Source organism: Strongylocentrotus purpuratus, unplaced genomic scaffold (assembly GCF_000002235.5).
Source record: "Strongylocentrotus purpuratus isolate Spur 01 unplaced genomic scaffold, Spur_5.0 spur5_scaffold_6, whole genome shotgun sequence".
Lineage (NCBI taxonomy): Eukaryota > Metazoa > Echinodermata > Echinoidea > Camarodonta > Strongylocentrotidae > Strongylocentrotus > Strongylocentrotus purpuratus.
Window position 1 is genome coordinate 35,967,639 of NW_022145612.1, and position 16,862 is coordinate 35,984,500.

Here is a 16,862-nt window from a genome sequence, read left to right on the forward strand (position 1 = left end):
TACATTTGATCATCAAATTGGACACAAATGTGCCATTGGCATCGACGAAAAAGTAACTACAAACGGCGTATGTTAGCCTATTCTTGATCCAAAATGGTGTCATTCGAGTTTTTAGATGAAGTAAAGCGTATGAATAAACGGCAGGTAAGTTTAAATACATTTGTAAAGTTATACGTGGCAAGTGTGTGTTTGTTTATGCAACCGAAACGACCTGTCATAATGTGTAGTATTACTAATTTGGTCCCATATGTAGGGATTGATGTTGTACTTTAGATCTAGTGTTCACCACACAAAAATAATGTCGCTAATTCAGAATCATATCCATACTTGATTTACCTTGATGTTGGGCTTCAAGTATAATTACTTTTATACAACACTATGTGGATCCTTGTCATTTGATTGGAGGATTGTTGGTCACATGATATTCAATAACTTATTGCACGGGCGTGCATGTTTGGTTACTTATTCGCCTAGACCGAAAGCTTCAGTCTCTATAATCGTCGGTTGTTCCACTGAGACTACGTCTGGCTCCACTAGACCTCCGGTTATAGAGACAGAACGATCGCCTATGCCAGCCTGTGTTGAACTTATTCCGCTAGATTTTAGCCGCTAGGCCCCTCCCACAAACTTGCCACGGCCGTATTGTTATGCCCCCAAAATCCCCCAAAATGTCATTTTACCTCGTTCATTTCCAATTTTAAATTAGGCCTAGGCTATAATACATCGGTTCCACTTACTAACTTTATTGATATAATCCGTTTAATGGTCCCTTTTAAGGAAATTATGGGTCAAAATCGACATCCATGTTGAAAATCTTGCAAGCCGTGTTAAACTCTCGCTGCCGTCAATCTCATCCCTTCTAGTCTACGCCGAAGGCAAAATGATTATGAAGGAAAAACTGTGATAACGCCATTACGAACGTGTAGATGGCGCAGTTTTTCCTTCATAATCATTTTGCCTTCGGCGTAGACTAGAAGGGATGAGATTGACGGCAGCGAGAGTTTAACACGGCTTGCAAGATTTTCAACATGGATGTCGATTTTGACCCATAATTTCCTTAAAAGGGACCATTAAACGGATTATATCAATAAAGTTAGTAAGTGGAACCGATGTATTATAGCCTAGGCCTAATTTAAAATTGGAAATGAACGAGGTAAAATGACATTTTGGGGGATTTTGGGGGCATAACAATACGGCCGTGGCAAGTTTGTGGGAGGGGCCTAGCGGCTAAAATCTAGCGGAATAAGTTCAACACAGGCTGGCATAGGCAGTCGTTCAGTCTCTATAACCGGAGGTCTAGTGGAGCCAGACGTAGTCTCAGTGGAACAACCGACGATTATAGAGACTGAAGCTTTCGGTCTATTATTCGCCATGCATTTTTGGTTATTTGCAGACTGCGTACCTCTCTGCCGTGCGAGTATCCTTGCGTGTATCTGTGGGAATCCATTTTTTTAATTGCCAGTGGGCAGTTCAGTATTACCTGAAACCCGCTGAGCGCCGATGAAAAAAAACATCCGCGAAAATGCAGACCATCCTTATTTTTGAGGACGCATTTTGTCCTACAGTTAATACTTCAGCCAATTTTAGATCAGCCTATTTTAGAAGTTATCCAATTTCATCCAAAGATAGGCACATTCATGGGGCACTAGAGGGCGCTTCGCGAGCGTACGAAAAACTTGGATATGGGAGGGTGGAAGGATATATCTTTTTTATAATGTTATCCGGTCTTACCCCTAACCGTCCTATGTTTAATCTATGTAGAAATAACATGCGAGTACGATAAGAGAAACATGGGGCCCATTACTGATGCAACTTTTTAAATATTAGCCTAGAAATGACCACCAAACGGAAAAAAATGGCATTTTTTTCCGACAAATCTTCATAAAATCTGAGTTATAAACAACTCACAACTAGGCTTGGTAATGCAAATACGATTTTCTGAAAATTGAGGTGTGATTTTTTAAGTTTCTTTCAAGTATATTTCTGCGCATCGCAGCGCAAATTTTCTTCACTGCTTCAAAATCACCCTTGAAATTTTTTTTTGCAACGAATTTGATACGGGGTCCGCGAGTGTTCCCCGTTCCTTGCGTGTTGAAAGTTTGGTAATACAAAGTTTGCATTGACTCGCGCACGAAAAAATGGCTCGAAAACAAATGTCAAAACAAGAAATAAACAAGCTTTTGTATAGTTATAAGAGATCTACCGAGGTTTCTTTGTCGATATAATTTATTATATAGTCTCCATTAGAATTCAGAATTATCTCACTGAAACCGACGATGTTCTCGATCGTAGTTATTTTCACTTTGCCAGCAGACGTTCTAGCGTGGTTTTGGCAAAAAGCTAGCCCGCCACCTTCCCACCTCGAACCTTTCGAGTTCCGCTAAAATTGTGCGCTGTGGAGCTCCGAGGGTGCGTTGGTATCGCTGGCAAACTCTCGGGCGGCTAGCTCCCCACGACGGACCATTCACGGTATGGCGAGAGAGTGTGTGTGAGATACGATTTTGGATTCGAGAACGCACGTACCACAACCGTGCGCGTCATTTTCAGCTGTCGAATGTCTACGACCAATTTTACATGTACGATTTTTAGTACAGATACTTAGTCAGTTTTCTTCTTATATCTTTGGTTTTACAACATTTAAAAATATAATTTCTTCAAATTTGCTCCTGACTCGGTTCAGACTAATTGTCTGATGTGTTTTCAAGTCAATTTCTTGAATATATTTTTTTGCATGAATTTGCCTACCAAAGAACTTTTCTCCCTTTACTACTTTCATGTATTTTTGTGTGTTTATTACAGCTATTTTACCAGGTGCTGAACTTTGGTATGATAGTGTCGTCAGCGCTTATGATATGGAAAGGCCTCATGGTTGTCACAGGGAGTGAGAGTCCTATTGTAGTTGTACTCAGGTATGTGGAAGCTCTTAGGTAGACAGCGTGTATGAATCAGTGATCAAACTAAATCAAAGTAATTAAAAATGACTATAAAAGTATAAATGCTATTGGTATAAAGCTGCCCATATCTTCTTAGTTTTTCACAATTTTATTCATATGTTCCATTGACACCTAATTCAAATTTATCTCTAGCAGTAAGATATGTTTATGAAAGTATGTGCAGAAAAATACTCTTTCTCTCTATGAATGAAAACTGAAGCCCAAATTTTACACAACAATTGGGATGAACAAAACCCTGCCAGTTGCAAAATTCAAATTTGAAAAGAAAAATTACTATACTTGACTATAAAATGGCTAATAATGAATATTTTGCCACAATGCCACCATAATTTTATAACAGTTTTCAGTTGTGAGTTTCACAACATTTTCAGGCATTTTTACAAATTTTGAGAATTTTCACCATGCGATTCCAATGCATCACACTTTAAGTACCAGTATACATGTATGTGCATAAACAATGAGTAATAACTTAATAAGCACATCTCACGGTTGACTTGTATGAACAAATGATTACAAATCTTGAGAAAAGCCATTGTAAAACCATATTGCATAGTCATGTTGGTAACTTTTTTAAAACAGAAATTAAACAATACACCAATTGTTCAAACATACAAATAACTGTTACTGGTATTTGAAATTAGTTAATTATATATTTGCTCACACAGATTATAAAGCAATTCTATTTAAAGTTATTATTTAAAAATTTGGGATGAATGTAAAAACAGTTCAAAGAGATTTGATCAGATTGTTTTAGAAGATAAAATTTAGCTTTAATAAAAAAAAATATATCAATATTAAAAAAAAAAAATTATATCATTTCTGAACTTCTGATTAAATTATTAGAGTTGTGTTCATATCTTGGCACATGAAACCTTATAATAATACATCTGTTACCTGTACTGAGAATAATTTTGAAGAGATTTCAATGTCATCTCCATGATAAATTATTGCATTCCATTGCCTTTTGGATTTCTTCTTCTTTTTCTTCCAGTATAGTACATAACGCCATTGGTGTATTATCATACCCTGTGGTTGTCAAGTGCTTAGTGTACAGTGCAAGTAATAACAAAAAAGGCTCTACAAAAAATTTATGTGCAGCTAAAAAGAGTCTGAACTCTGCAGCACTTGATAATATGTTGCACTTTCTGCTTAAGAAGTTCCAAGATGGTGTGATTGATGTATTCACACATATGAATAGACAATTTAACAAGTGAGCAGAGTACATTTTGTCCCATTATGACTTAGTTGATCTTCGCTTATATATTGCATTTTTTTCCATTTGTAGTGGGAGCATGGAGCCAGCTTTTCACAGAGGAGATCTTCTCTTTTTAACGAATTATCAGGAAGATCCAATCCGCGTTGGAGAGATAGTTGTTTTCAAGATTGAAGGCAGAGACATTCCTATAGTACACAGAGTCCTGAGACTACATGAAAAGTATGTATTTTTCCATCATGTTTGCATCTTATTCATTGCCTATGGTGTAATGGTTTCCATGCAATTTTTTTTTTTTTTTGAGCTCTGGTATAAAGATGGAAAATCATTATCAAATGAGCTTTCTCATTGATTTACTATTCCCATATGGAAGATTATAACATTAGCCATGTAACATGAAAAAGACTCTTCTTGAAATGCTTTCATTTTTCAGATACAATCAGAAATTATTTGCAATAGTACCAAACTTTGATACCACGTTCATCGCTGAACGTGAAGAGAAATTATGTACTGGATAATGTTTGTAGATCTTGAATGCATTTCAGTTCAATTGAGAAGTTCTTCTGGAATTCCATGTCAGAGGCTGTTTGATGATACTTAATTAATTTTGTAGTCAATGTTAACCTTCCAAAAGTCATTAATATTCCATATTGAACTGATCCCAGTACATGTTGCAGAAGGTGTAAAGTTTTGTTAATTTACTTTCAGGCTTGGCTGTGGTTTTAATTGTGATTATCGTCATACAGAAAATGTTTTATCAAGGGATACAGCATGGCATTGTAGATAACACGTCCTACTGAACTGAAGATAACAAGTTGATGTCCATTGGGTCCATCAAAAGTTGTAAACTTTCATTTAATAAGTCCGGTGCACGGTAGATGATAGTGATCAGAATGAAAGTGGGGTAAATCAATAAAATTGTTTTCATTACCATGTATGATTATTTCATCCACAGGGAAGATGGTACTGTGAAGTTTTTAACAAAAGGAGATAATAACATGGTTGATGATAGAGGACTTTATGCCAAGGGTCAGCTATGGCTTGAGAGAAAAGATGTCGTTGGTAGAGCACGAGGTTTTGTACCCTACATAGGCAATGTCACAATAATGATGAATGATTATCCAAAATTGAAGGTAAGATTAATTCAGAATTATTATCCAGCTATTGATATGTACATGATTATAATTCAATGTTATGCCTCCATTTTGGGGTTGTCCGTCTGTCAGTCCTGCTTTCTCGTTATTGCAACATCTCAACCACTTAAAATATAAACTTCAAACTTAATGATAATATGTCACCATAGAAAAATATCTGAGTAGATTTTGGTATAAGTAGATAGATGTATTAGCCTCAAGCTTGATGATAGTATGCATCACTATAGAAAAACAGTCTCATTAGATTTAAGGTAAGTAGGTCAAAGGTCACAGAGGTCAATTTCTGTAATTAAAAGTTTTTATCCTTGCTATCACAATATCTCAAGAACCACTTGAGGTAAAATCTTCAAACGTTGTGATAGTAAGTATCACCATAGGAAGACAACATAAGTTGATTTTGGATTGATTTGGTCAAAGGTCAAACATCTTAGAGGTCAATTTCTGAAATTTCAGGTTTTAGCCTCATCACAATACATTGAGAACCACTTGCAATATGAACTTCAAATCTTCTGTAACTCAACCATTTAAAATACATGCATAACCACTTGAGATATAAACTTCAAACTTGATGATAATATGTGTCACCATAGAAGGATATCTGAGTAGATTTGGGTATAAGTAGATAGATGTATTAGCCTCAAACATTGCAATAGTTTGCATCACCATAGGGAGATGACCTAAATACATTTTTAATTAGAACAAAGGTCATAGAGGTCAATTTTTTAAGTTAGAGATATTACCCTTGCTAGTTGTTATCACAATAGCAATAGCAATATGTACGAGCTTTGAATATGGTGACCATATGGGAGATATCCAATTACATTTTGGGACTGGTAGGCAAAGGTCATAGCTCATAGCCATCAGTTGACATTTGATTATTAATATAGGCTTTTTGTTTTCTTTGTGATATGTCATGAATAATTCCATCCCTTTCCCTTACTGAATTTAAGGTGGAGGCATATAGGAGAAGCAGTCGCATTTGTTTTGATTTTTTCCCCTCTTATCTGGTATACCGTTTCATACAAGTTTTTTGTTTTGTTAGTTATGTATTTTTTAAATTTTGTTTTTTGTTTTTGCAGGTCTCTTTGCAAACAATATCAGTATAACAATGAAATATCTCTAAAAAAGAAATTTACTTCATTATCAGAGTTCTGTATCTGTCAATTTTGTAAATTTAAGTTGTCAAGTTTTTTTTCCTTCCCATGAGGTTCCCTTAAAATGCATTCCTGCTGACAAATTTTGGTTCTGTTTATGTTTTTATTTGTCTTGTATTCTATGGGGAGCCAGTATTGCATTTTAAGTGGATGTTTTGTTAACTATTATTCATGATGTATTCAGCTGTCATCAAACTTAATTTACCAGGTAATGTATGGGGATAAATGTGTGCAGACAGTCATGATCAATTTGATCCCAGGTGGCCCATTCACATGCACCGACAGAGTCGTAGGATTCATATTTCTGTGATTTTTGCTCTGCAGTAATTTCCTTCACTGACGGAATTCCTAACTTCAACTCTAGACCCAAAATTATACCTAACCCTTTATACCTAACCCTATACTTTTGATGAATGAAGCCAGGAACAATTATCGCTAAAGCAAATGTCAGGTCTTCCCCTCCCCCTCCCCCCTCCCCCTCCCCCCACCCTACAATTTTACCATTCATTTATTCACACAAACCAATCTCAATCTCAATGTAAGGAAATCAATATTTAGTATCTTTGACAAAAATGCTTACGGACTATGATGGTATTAAATTTGGTTTCATCTTCTCTCCTTTTCTCTTGACAGTATATTATTCTAGCTGGTCTTGGCATATTTGTACTGATACATCGAGAATGACACCACCCCAGGAGCTCTTGCCAATCATTCTATTTGAATCTGTTGCTTTTCCTCATCTCCTGGACAAATTTGTTCATGGATTTCAAAAATTGTAGAGTACTTTGGGGATTGTAGTATACCTTTTTAGTCTTTTCACATGCTACTTTTATTTATATGTGTATCATCTTTATGCATGATCAACCACCTTTATCTGTTCTGAAAGTAACAGTTTGTGCCTCTTGCAGGGTGCTATAAAAACCACTTCTCCATGTCCTAGGGCAACCAAACTTCCCAAAACGTGATGTAATCACATTTGCCAGATCAGGCAAGTCAATTTACTGGCAACATACTTGAACGGAAGTTTGATTTTAAAAACATGAATCAGCCATGTTGGGAAAATGGTGAGTTGATAAAACTAGATTTTTTTTTCTTTCTGAAAAACAGTTGGGGCAGGTGATTTGATGTCTGTGCAGGAAATTGATAGCATTGGACTGGGCTAGTGGTAAAGAAAAAAATTGTAGCATCATGCCCTTCTATCAGTTGGTATCCTGAGCAGAGATTTATTATAAAAGTCTTACCTTCTTATTGTCTTAGTCAAATTTGGGTTGATATAATTTGTTTGTTTCACAGTCTTTTTGTAATATTTGTGTACATACGTCATAAAGCTGTATATTGTGTTGTCACTATCACAATATTGGGCACATATGAAATCTGAATCAATTTTTTTTTTTCCTGTGCTACTAAATATCAATTTACTTACTTGATTAATCACTCTTAAACATGGTGTTACCAGAGTTTTTACCCGGTATGTGTAATACACCATGCTTCACACGGATGCACTTCCTAGTTGATGCTTTTTTTTTGTACACATATGTATAGATTTCTTTATAGAAAAACTGAGTGGACATGCCCTGTTAGAGGTTAGAGATCATTCAGTTAGGGTTAGAAAAGTAATTTATTTTGAAAAGTGTTTGTCCAGGGGGGAGATCTTTGAGTCATTGCTGCTATGCTCATTATGTAAGGCTTGTCAGTTGTAAACTGAAAGTCAGGACTGATGTTTCATTACACCTACTTTCTAATGGTATGATTTTTCCTCTTAGGAACTCCCACATAATCATCTTAGTCCACAGTTTCACTCTTTTACAGTAGTATAGTTGTAGCATACATTCATAAATTTGGCATTTAGATGAAAAGATTGTTCAAGAAAGGGAGAGTATGGAGTATCAGAACTTGTCCTATAATGGAAACTATATGCCTGATTATCAAATGATAAACTGAATGTTTTTAAAAGCCTCTACTTTGTATAGGATTGTAGTAAAACATGAATTTGACATTGTTACTAGGTATGATTTATGGTTATCAAATTATGCCAACCAAAGCAGACTTTTGGACAACCAAATAGACTGGAAGATTTTTGTTTTTTAACCTTGTCTATGCATGTGTGTATAATCAGGTAAACCAAGTTTATGCTCTTGACACTATTTATATATGTTAACTTTATCTAGGTCCTGCATAAGCTTGTGAACTATAGAGCATTTAATTATATTCATGTTACCCTGACATGATTTGGGCACGCAACTGTCGCGCACATGTCGCGCACATGTCGCTTAGTCCCATATACACCTTTCTGTGTACAGTGCTTGTGACTTTACCAAGAATGGGCCAAATTTCTTATCATTTTGATGATATCAGAACCTTGCAGTACACACCAATACTAATATGCTAGATGCTCAACCTTTTCTGATTGATTCCACAATGTTTCTTTCACAGTGCAATCGCATGACCATAAATGGTCTTTATCTTTAACCATTCACCTATAGAACGCCAGGTAAAGTTTGTTTGAGGTTGATTCTTCCTGTATGTACACACCTTTTTTTTTTTCTTCCGGTGATTGGTTCACTTTAAATTCAGACTCAGAATATTTGATCAATAGACCTGTGACACATCCTCTACACTGAAATTTCTACATTTCACAATTCAAAGTAGGAATTATTATTTGTTTAAATCTTATTTTCAATCGATGACTAAATTTAGTCTTGTCAATTTCTTTTGGTTAATATAAATACAGTTTTTGTACAAGATCGCGAGATTGAGTGACAATTGGTTTTCTGTAAATCAGGGGATTAAATTTTGCCAGGTTTATCCAGTTACTAATAACAAAAAAGGCCATCATATTTATGTTTTATTTCGTTTTGTTTCTTTCTGTAAATTTATTACTATGTCAAACTCTGTTTATGTTATGCAATGGTGTCAACGTTTCTGTTGTTCCTAAAGTCTTGTAGAAACAGTTGTAACAATGCTGAGGAAAAAAAAGGTTATACCTTACCATCTTTTTCCTTCAATTATGCTTATAAAGGAAGACTGCACTACTTGTAGCTACTTGGGCCCTCTATATAGCAAACAATGCTTAAGCGGTACCCATTGGTCCCCCATGGTCCTCTTTTTCTTATGTTAATTGAGAGCTGATTTGATGAGATAACCACCTGTCAGTGACCATGCATGGAGGTCTAATCCCTCCTGGCCAAACTAGTGCAGATAGGCTTTAAGCAAAACAGACGAGACAAGTACATGTAGATGAAACAATACCGGGGGTATGCCATTTTGATATCTTCTCTGGCATGTTTACATTGTAAAATGTCTGTAACTGGCCAGGTTTCATATCATGTGTAATTTACCGTGTTCTCCTCTCTTTCCCTTGTTTTGTTTGGAAAGTGTTTGAAAATATTGTGACTGTTATTTTGTCAATGGGTATTAAAGACCATTTCTATATACATTTTCTATGCTTTTACCTGTGATTCATATTTATTTTTAGTCTGAAAGACATGGAAAGAATGCCTGTTTAAATGATTCCATACTTTATTTTATACCTCATACATAGATTGTCATTCACTGATTGGTCAAAACTATATCACATGACAAGGAACATTTCGATCTATCATTGCGTCAGAGGATTTGATAGCTACTATCAACCCCTGTGATAGGACTTCTCACCCCTCCACGACTTTTGCACACAGAGCGTAAAAGATTTCAAATGCGCGCTCAATCCATGCAATTTACGCTGGGCCGCAGTAACTGTATTACTTTACTTCAATTTCTTTTAGCGTTGGATATTTGAAACTGTTTTGAGCTTCAAAAGACTGTAAATATATTACTGTGAGGAGCATAGAGACTCTTGTTATTTGATTTCTTTTCTAGACCTATTCATGAATCAATGAAAAGGATGAGGTATATAAAACAAATATGGACTGCTCTGTAATCGGATGGTGGAGGAAATTATCATTCCCTCCGTTGTGTTCAACTTCATACTCCTTCATCCCCCTTTTATCACCCCTCGGCTTCGCGTCGGGGGCGATAGAAGGGCCGATATGAACACCACCTTGGAAGTGATAATTCCCACCATCATCCTCATGAGCAGTCAAGATTTGTATACTATTCTATTCTTTTTTAATTCAGTGAGAGGTTATGATGTCTTCTCTTCTCTCTCCCCCAACTCTCTCTCTCTCTCATTCTATTTTCCCCCTCTTTCTCTTTCCCTCCCTCTTTCTCTTTCCCTCCCTTCTTCCTCATTCTCTATATTCTCCCTCGTTCTCTCTCTCTCTTCTCCTTCTCCCTCCTTCCAGTCTTCTTAGGTCATGGTTATGCTCCAATACGGCGGTTGCCATGACCTGGGAAGATTTTATTAAAATCAAATGTGTATAACTGGAAATAAATTTATTTACCCATTTACACTATATTTTTGGGCTGTTTGATGAAAAATATATGTAATTTTTCAGAATATGATTTGTTACCTTGGCAATAGCCAACAACATTAAAAAAATGGCAACAGCACATAAAATTAGATGCTATAGAAAATTGTAAGTACACCTTCAACTCACTAAGTATAGCACATTTATTCACAATTTCACATCAATCTACCAGTTACAGAACAGACATTTATTACATAATATTTGCATATTCTGAATTATTTGTTTTGGATGGAGTAAAACTGGAATGCAAAATCTAGTACATGTAGATTGTTTCATCATAGACAGTGATATTTCTAATTTTAACTAATACATGTAGTGAAAATTAGATATTTGATTTGGTTGTACATTTGCATAAGAAATTGAAAGCACTTGGATAATGATTGTTGGGTGTTTGGTTGATATGGACGGTAGGTTTCTATGGTTGTATACATACCACATTTAGGCACAAATATCACATACATATTCACGATAGACTGGTTATGAAACGTACATTGTAATATGTATACCAGAGTACATTTTTAAAACATAATTTCTTTCACACACTTTGAGAGTCAAGTATAAGAGCGGAATTGATGGTAATAAATCATTTCAAGATATGACAGTGTTGACAATAAACAACAAAAAAGTGGTGGGTTATTCCATGAGGATGTTTATGGCACTGTATAAAGCAATATCACTTTGTTAATAATCATTATCAAGAAAAGAATACAAAAAGAAGAAAGAACAAAATAAAAGGAGATAAAAACAAAAAGAAAGGAAGAAAAAGAAAAAAAGACAGCATCGAGGCAGAAGGAAAAAACCCCTGAAAAGATGAAGAAGAACGAGAACAGTGAAGGAAAGCAAGGAAATGGAGAAAAGAGAAGAAAGTAGAGGAAGGTTAGTGACTTAGAAAGTTGAAGAGAGGTGAAATAAAACACTGACAATAACTGATGGCAAAAACAATTTGGTTGAAAATTTGTCAGTATGTACTCTCATACCCCAGAAGGGGGTCGAATGAGTCAATAAATTCTATTCTAATTCTATTCTAGAAGCATTCTAAAAGTAAATCACATGAGAAACCCCCCAAATTACATAATGAAACATTCAAAATACAAGAAATGTCTTCTTAATAAAATGCTACTCCCAAGAAAATGGAAAAGCTATGCATCAACATTGCACAAAATGGTGAGGCTATTTTGAAATTTAAAGGACCTCCTATTCAGACACATACAATACAGTTTATCTACACTAATAGTAAAAGCACTGGATGTGGATGTTTTCAGCTCCTGCTCAGATACTTTCTTTCAAAGACCCTGTCAGAAGTGAAAAATCAAATAGATGAATTACATATCAAAGGAAAGCTTATAAGCAATAGATTAAAATAATATTGATTAAATGCTATGTCAGTGTCTGTCAGAGGAGAATAACAGCCCGCTGAATACTCAAAATCTAATGCTTTGAAAATCAGAAGTTGTCTGCCTAAAATTAAGCTATCAAATTAATGAGATATCACTAATGTGGAGTATGCATATTCACAATGACTTGGCATTAATTAAGCACAGCTCATCGCCCCAGTTATACAGGCAAGCCAATCGAGTCCACGTTATGTCGACACTATAACTGCTGCGAATTTTACCCCCGTTGACCCATAAGGCGTCAACGAAAAATGTTGCATTGCCCTGTGCGACCGACCCTAAAATCTATGGTCGGCTTTTTAATAAAGTTTTTTTTTAACCGTTTTTTAGAGAAATAATGTTTAATGAATAAAAAAATATGTATTTTGTTTGTTTAAACGGGATACAAATGCATGAAATGAAGTTTTGATTTATGTTTGTGCAATATTAAAAGGGAAACTATTTGTTATTCCTTTATATTTGTTTTGTACGTTCATGCAGCTTTTCATGGATATCAATTTGTATTTTCATTGGATAGGGTCTCTAAAATTTTCTTTTATACAGGTGCATGATATATTATTTAGGCTCCGTTTTATGTCCCATTTGCAGGCCCAACAAATGCAAAGGTTAAATTTCAACGGCATTTGAAAGACAATACTAATTTCAAAAGGGCTTGAAAATGGCTTTTAGTGGGAAAATAACTACCACTAGTTGTCAAAAATAGACTTAAGTTATTGCAATCACCTAAGTAACAGTCTGATGTTAAGACCCTTTTACTGAATGGTCGTATGTTATGTGCTGCAAAAACATTCAATCAGTTTAATTTTGGCCATTATATACAAGGACACTGCTAATGTTTAAATTTCACAGATAGGAGATACATGACATAAAAGTATTCATAATTCCTGCAAAGTTCTACAGAATTTGATGTTGGCTGCAAAAGGGACATAGTACCTTTCAGGTATAAACTTGGTTCACAGATATCACCTTGTGTTTCTTTGCAAACCACCTCATACAACAGACTTGTTTACTAAATAAGTATTTTGATATATGCATGTCTCTTTCTGTAACCCCTGGCTATATCAGCCATTTCAACCAGCTCCTGTGAATAATAGCGTCTCTATGGACAGAATCCTTTTTATATACAAGAGTTGTTGCTGTATCTGACAAGCCTCTGGCAAGCTTTGTAATTGTCATGAGAATCTTTTATTTAAAAAGTATTTAGTAAAAAGGTCTCTTTCATAAACATAACAGCCATTGCTATGTCAGGGCCCATCCTATAAAGAGTTGATATCAAACGTAACTTCATCGCAACTTTGTACAAAGGGGACTGCAAACTTGCGATTGATTTGGTATTACTGCGAACAAACTTTCATTCCTAGTACATTTAGCTACCCTAAGACACACAGTAGACATCACAAAATGGCAAACGGACCTGAGGTTGAATAAATATGAAAGAGAATAGCAAATAAACCCAAAATACCATATATATCTCCATTAACATCAATAGCTGTGTTTCTCTACAGCAAGTTACAGACTACTTGCTTTTGCAAGAAAATTGTTAACTTCTTTCTTATATATTAATGATAAAATGAGAATGACCTACATGTATTCGAGAATAGAATATAAATCTATCAAAACCTTTTCAGTTTTAACAAATCAAAGTTTTCAGTCATACAATATAAACTTCTTTCAAATATGAATATTCATAATTTATGTATTTACAAGTCAAAGAGAAAACATGAAAAATTGAGGAATATAAAACAATTTTTTCCCCTTTTTTCCCCCTTCCATAAAAACAATTTTTGGTCAAGCCAGCAGTGTACAATGATGGCCAATGGCCCATGAGAAAACATTTGTCAAACACCTAATCTATATACTTATAATTTATTAAAATCTTATGCAAAGCTGAAAAATAGAAAATTACATTGGTAATATTTGATTTTAACCTGTAAAGATTGCATAGAAATGGGATGTTAAATTGATAATCTTATACGAACAATGCCATTTCTATTTACAGTAAGATATCTTCATATTGCACTTGTCCTTCTTTTGTGTACCCCTATACAGTTTCCCAGCTCATATAAATATAAACTTTACTTCATTCAACTTCACAAAACATATACCTAAGATCAAAATATATCAAACATTAAAGAGTAGGAACAGGTTAAACTCATATGCTTTTTGTCCCGCCTGCATAGCAAAAAGCGAGACATAGGCGCCGCTTTTCCGGTTCCAATGAAACTTGGACTAAAGGGTTATCAAGTACCGGTATCCCCGATCATGTGAGGAGAATTTCAGGTTACAAAGTCAAGGTCAAGGTCATTTCTGGTCAACAAACTTAGACTTTTTTTTTGTGTCATCAACATCAATATTTTGAATTTTTAGCTATTTTCTAAAGTGTATGTTCAAATTCCATGAAACTTGTACCCAAGGGTTATCAAGTATCACAAATCATACGACTCAAATTCCAGGCCACAAAGTCAAAGTCAAGGTCAAAGGTCATTTTAGGTCAGTAGATTTGGATTATGTTTTCACAACTTAATATGAGAATAAATAAATCCATTTTTGTTATTTGTTCATATTTCATTAAATTTATCAATCTTGTTCCAAATAATAGTAAATCATTCTTCTAATGATTCTTCATCAATATACACTTCAAAATGCTGATTATATTCAGAGGATTTCAGTTTATGGGGCCTGTTAATGGGCCATCCTAATCCAGAAATAATGTCCCAACCTCAATTTTTCATCATATCGAATTGCGTGATGCAGGCGAGACCGGCGAGAGCGTTTACCTTAAATGTTTAAAAACCAGTACTTACAAAATGATATAATAGCTCCAAGAGACAAGCATTCTAAAAGATGATGCATGTACATCTACATGTAGCCATTTATAAAAACAAAGTTCTGTGACAATATTTCACAGATAATATCAATGTTGAAACATATTTTCACAATTTTGATTATGACATTATCTCTAAAACAGACTTTACAAAATAATACCAATTAACATCAACATAAAATAAATATACATGCAGATTCTTATATATCAACCATTGCCAAGTAATCTTTTTTTCTTAAAGTAAAAACTTCTTGTTTTCATGGTAGAGATAATATTGCACGTTTCCTCCATCAAACTGCCAATGTGATAAATAGTTACATTCCCCATGAATTTCATTAAATTCTTTCTTGTATTCACAATAATTCTTTGCCTGAAATTTTAAAATGACAGGCATTTGCATTGTAAAACTTCATTCCTGTGGAAAATATTGTATGCATAATGGAATTTAAAAAACAATCGATCTTCAAGGTGTGAACCTTAAAGTTAATTTGAATACTCATTAATAGATATAATGGCACCGAGGGGTTGCATGTATATGCCATGTGACTTCACATGACTTCTATAAACCGAGACAAATCTTCAACTTCAACTACAGATGATTGGCAAAACTATAAACTTCATCCCACCCCCTTTCTCTTCTCAATTGAATTGTTCAAAAAAAAGTATACTCTGATAGTTTATCTTTCTTTCCTACTTGTCTGTTCCATGCAAACTAACACACAATTTTATCATTATACACCGAGAAAAAAAACCCTGTCTACCGACTTACTACCAATACCGACTTACCGACTTACTACATACTACCGACTTACTACCCATGTGAGTGAATATTCACATACTCAACAACAGAGGACTACATACTTTTACCATCAACAATCATTCGGCCACTCACCTACTTAATGTAAACACATTATAAAGCATATAGTCCTGAAGCTTTAGCCTAGCTCTAACCTCATCCACATGGGACTGTTTTTCACTTTTCTCAATGAAAGTGGGTTTAGTTTTATGTACATCAACTTATCTTCAAAACAGAGTAAGGGTTTTGTCTCCAAACTCGCTACACTATAATTTCATCACTATAACTTACAACGGTCTTTAATAGTAGAAGCAGGAGACACCTACCCAACCTCGAAAGAGACTAAAGCTTCAGAGCTAGTGATGTCTCATCTTGTAACATAGCAAATGTGGGCTTGTGGCATCATCTTCTGTATCCAAGCTAAGAATTTAGACTGCATGAAACTGGTAAACCCTAGTAGAATCACTACTTGGCAGAGGAAATTTTCCATTGGCAGACGGTGTAGTCTTTGGATCCAACAGATAGGAGGTATTGTTCAGAAGAGCTAGCAAACCTTACACATACAGCACAGTGAGGATGGGCAGCAAACTGCTTGTACTGAGTCTAGATATATAAAACAAACACAACACAGATATCTTCCTGTTTATAACACATCTTTCTCTACCCAACAGACGAAATGAAGCAATATATATGTGTATCTTATTGACTATCTGCATCTCTTGAAATAATCTGAGATGTTTTTATACCGTAAATCTCCGTGTATAAGGCGCACCTGTGTATAAGGCGCACCCCTATTTTGGGGAGGGAAAACCCACGCGGGGAAGGACCTTCATTTAACATCGAGGTGCAGTTTAAGGCGCTGATTTGTGTTTGTAAACTTGTCACAAATAATAGTAAAAATGTCGTTTTTAGAAGAATGTGTAAGATCATTAATGTAAATTAAAAACAATAGAGTACCTAGGTC

At 35.0% G+C, this 16,862-nt stretch overlaps 2 protein-coding genes across 7 annotated transcripts in view; one reads left to right on the top strand and one right to left on the bottom strand.

The window, feature by feature from the left end:
- Window positions 1-9,295, top strand: LOC581228 (signal peptidase complex catalytic subunit SEC11A). The gene is made up of 5 exons (XM_030972244.1): window positions 1-144; window positions 2,800-2,909; window positions 4,240-4,389; window positions 5,123-5,300; window positions 7,109-9,295. The coding sequence occupies exons 1-5, from the start codon at window positions 94-96 to the stop codon at window positions 7,157-7,159; spliced, it is 540 nt and encodes a 179-aa protein (XP_030828104.1). The 5' UTR covers window positions 1-93; the 3' UTR covers window positions 7,160-9,295.
- Window positions 9,296-10,997: 1,702 nt separating this feature from the next.
- The window catches only part of LOC581284 (echinoderm microtubule-associated protein-like 4), a 44,721-nt gene continuing 38,856 nt past the window's right edge, over window positions 10,998-16,862 (bottom strand). For all 6 annotated transcript variants that reach the window (XM_031000403.1, XM_031000402.1, XM_031000404.1 and 3 more), the window contains one exon: window positions 10,998-16,501. In XM_031000403.1, coding sequence (XP_030856263.1) covers window positions 16,364-16,501 — 138 coding nt within the window. In that variant the 3' untranslated portion in view covers window positions 10,998-16,363. The remainder of the gene's footprint in view (window positions 16,502-16,862) is intronic.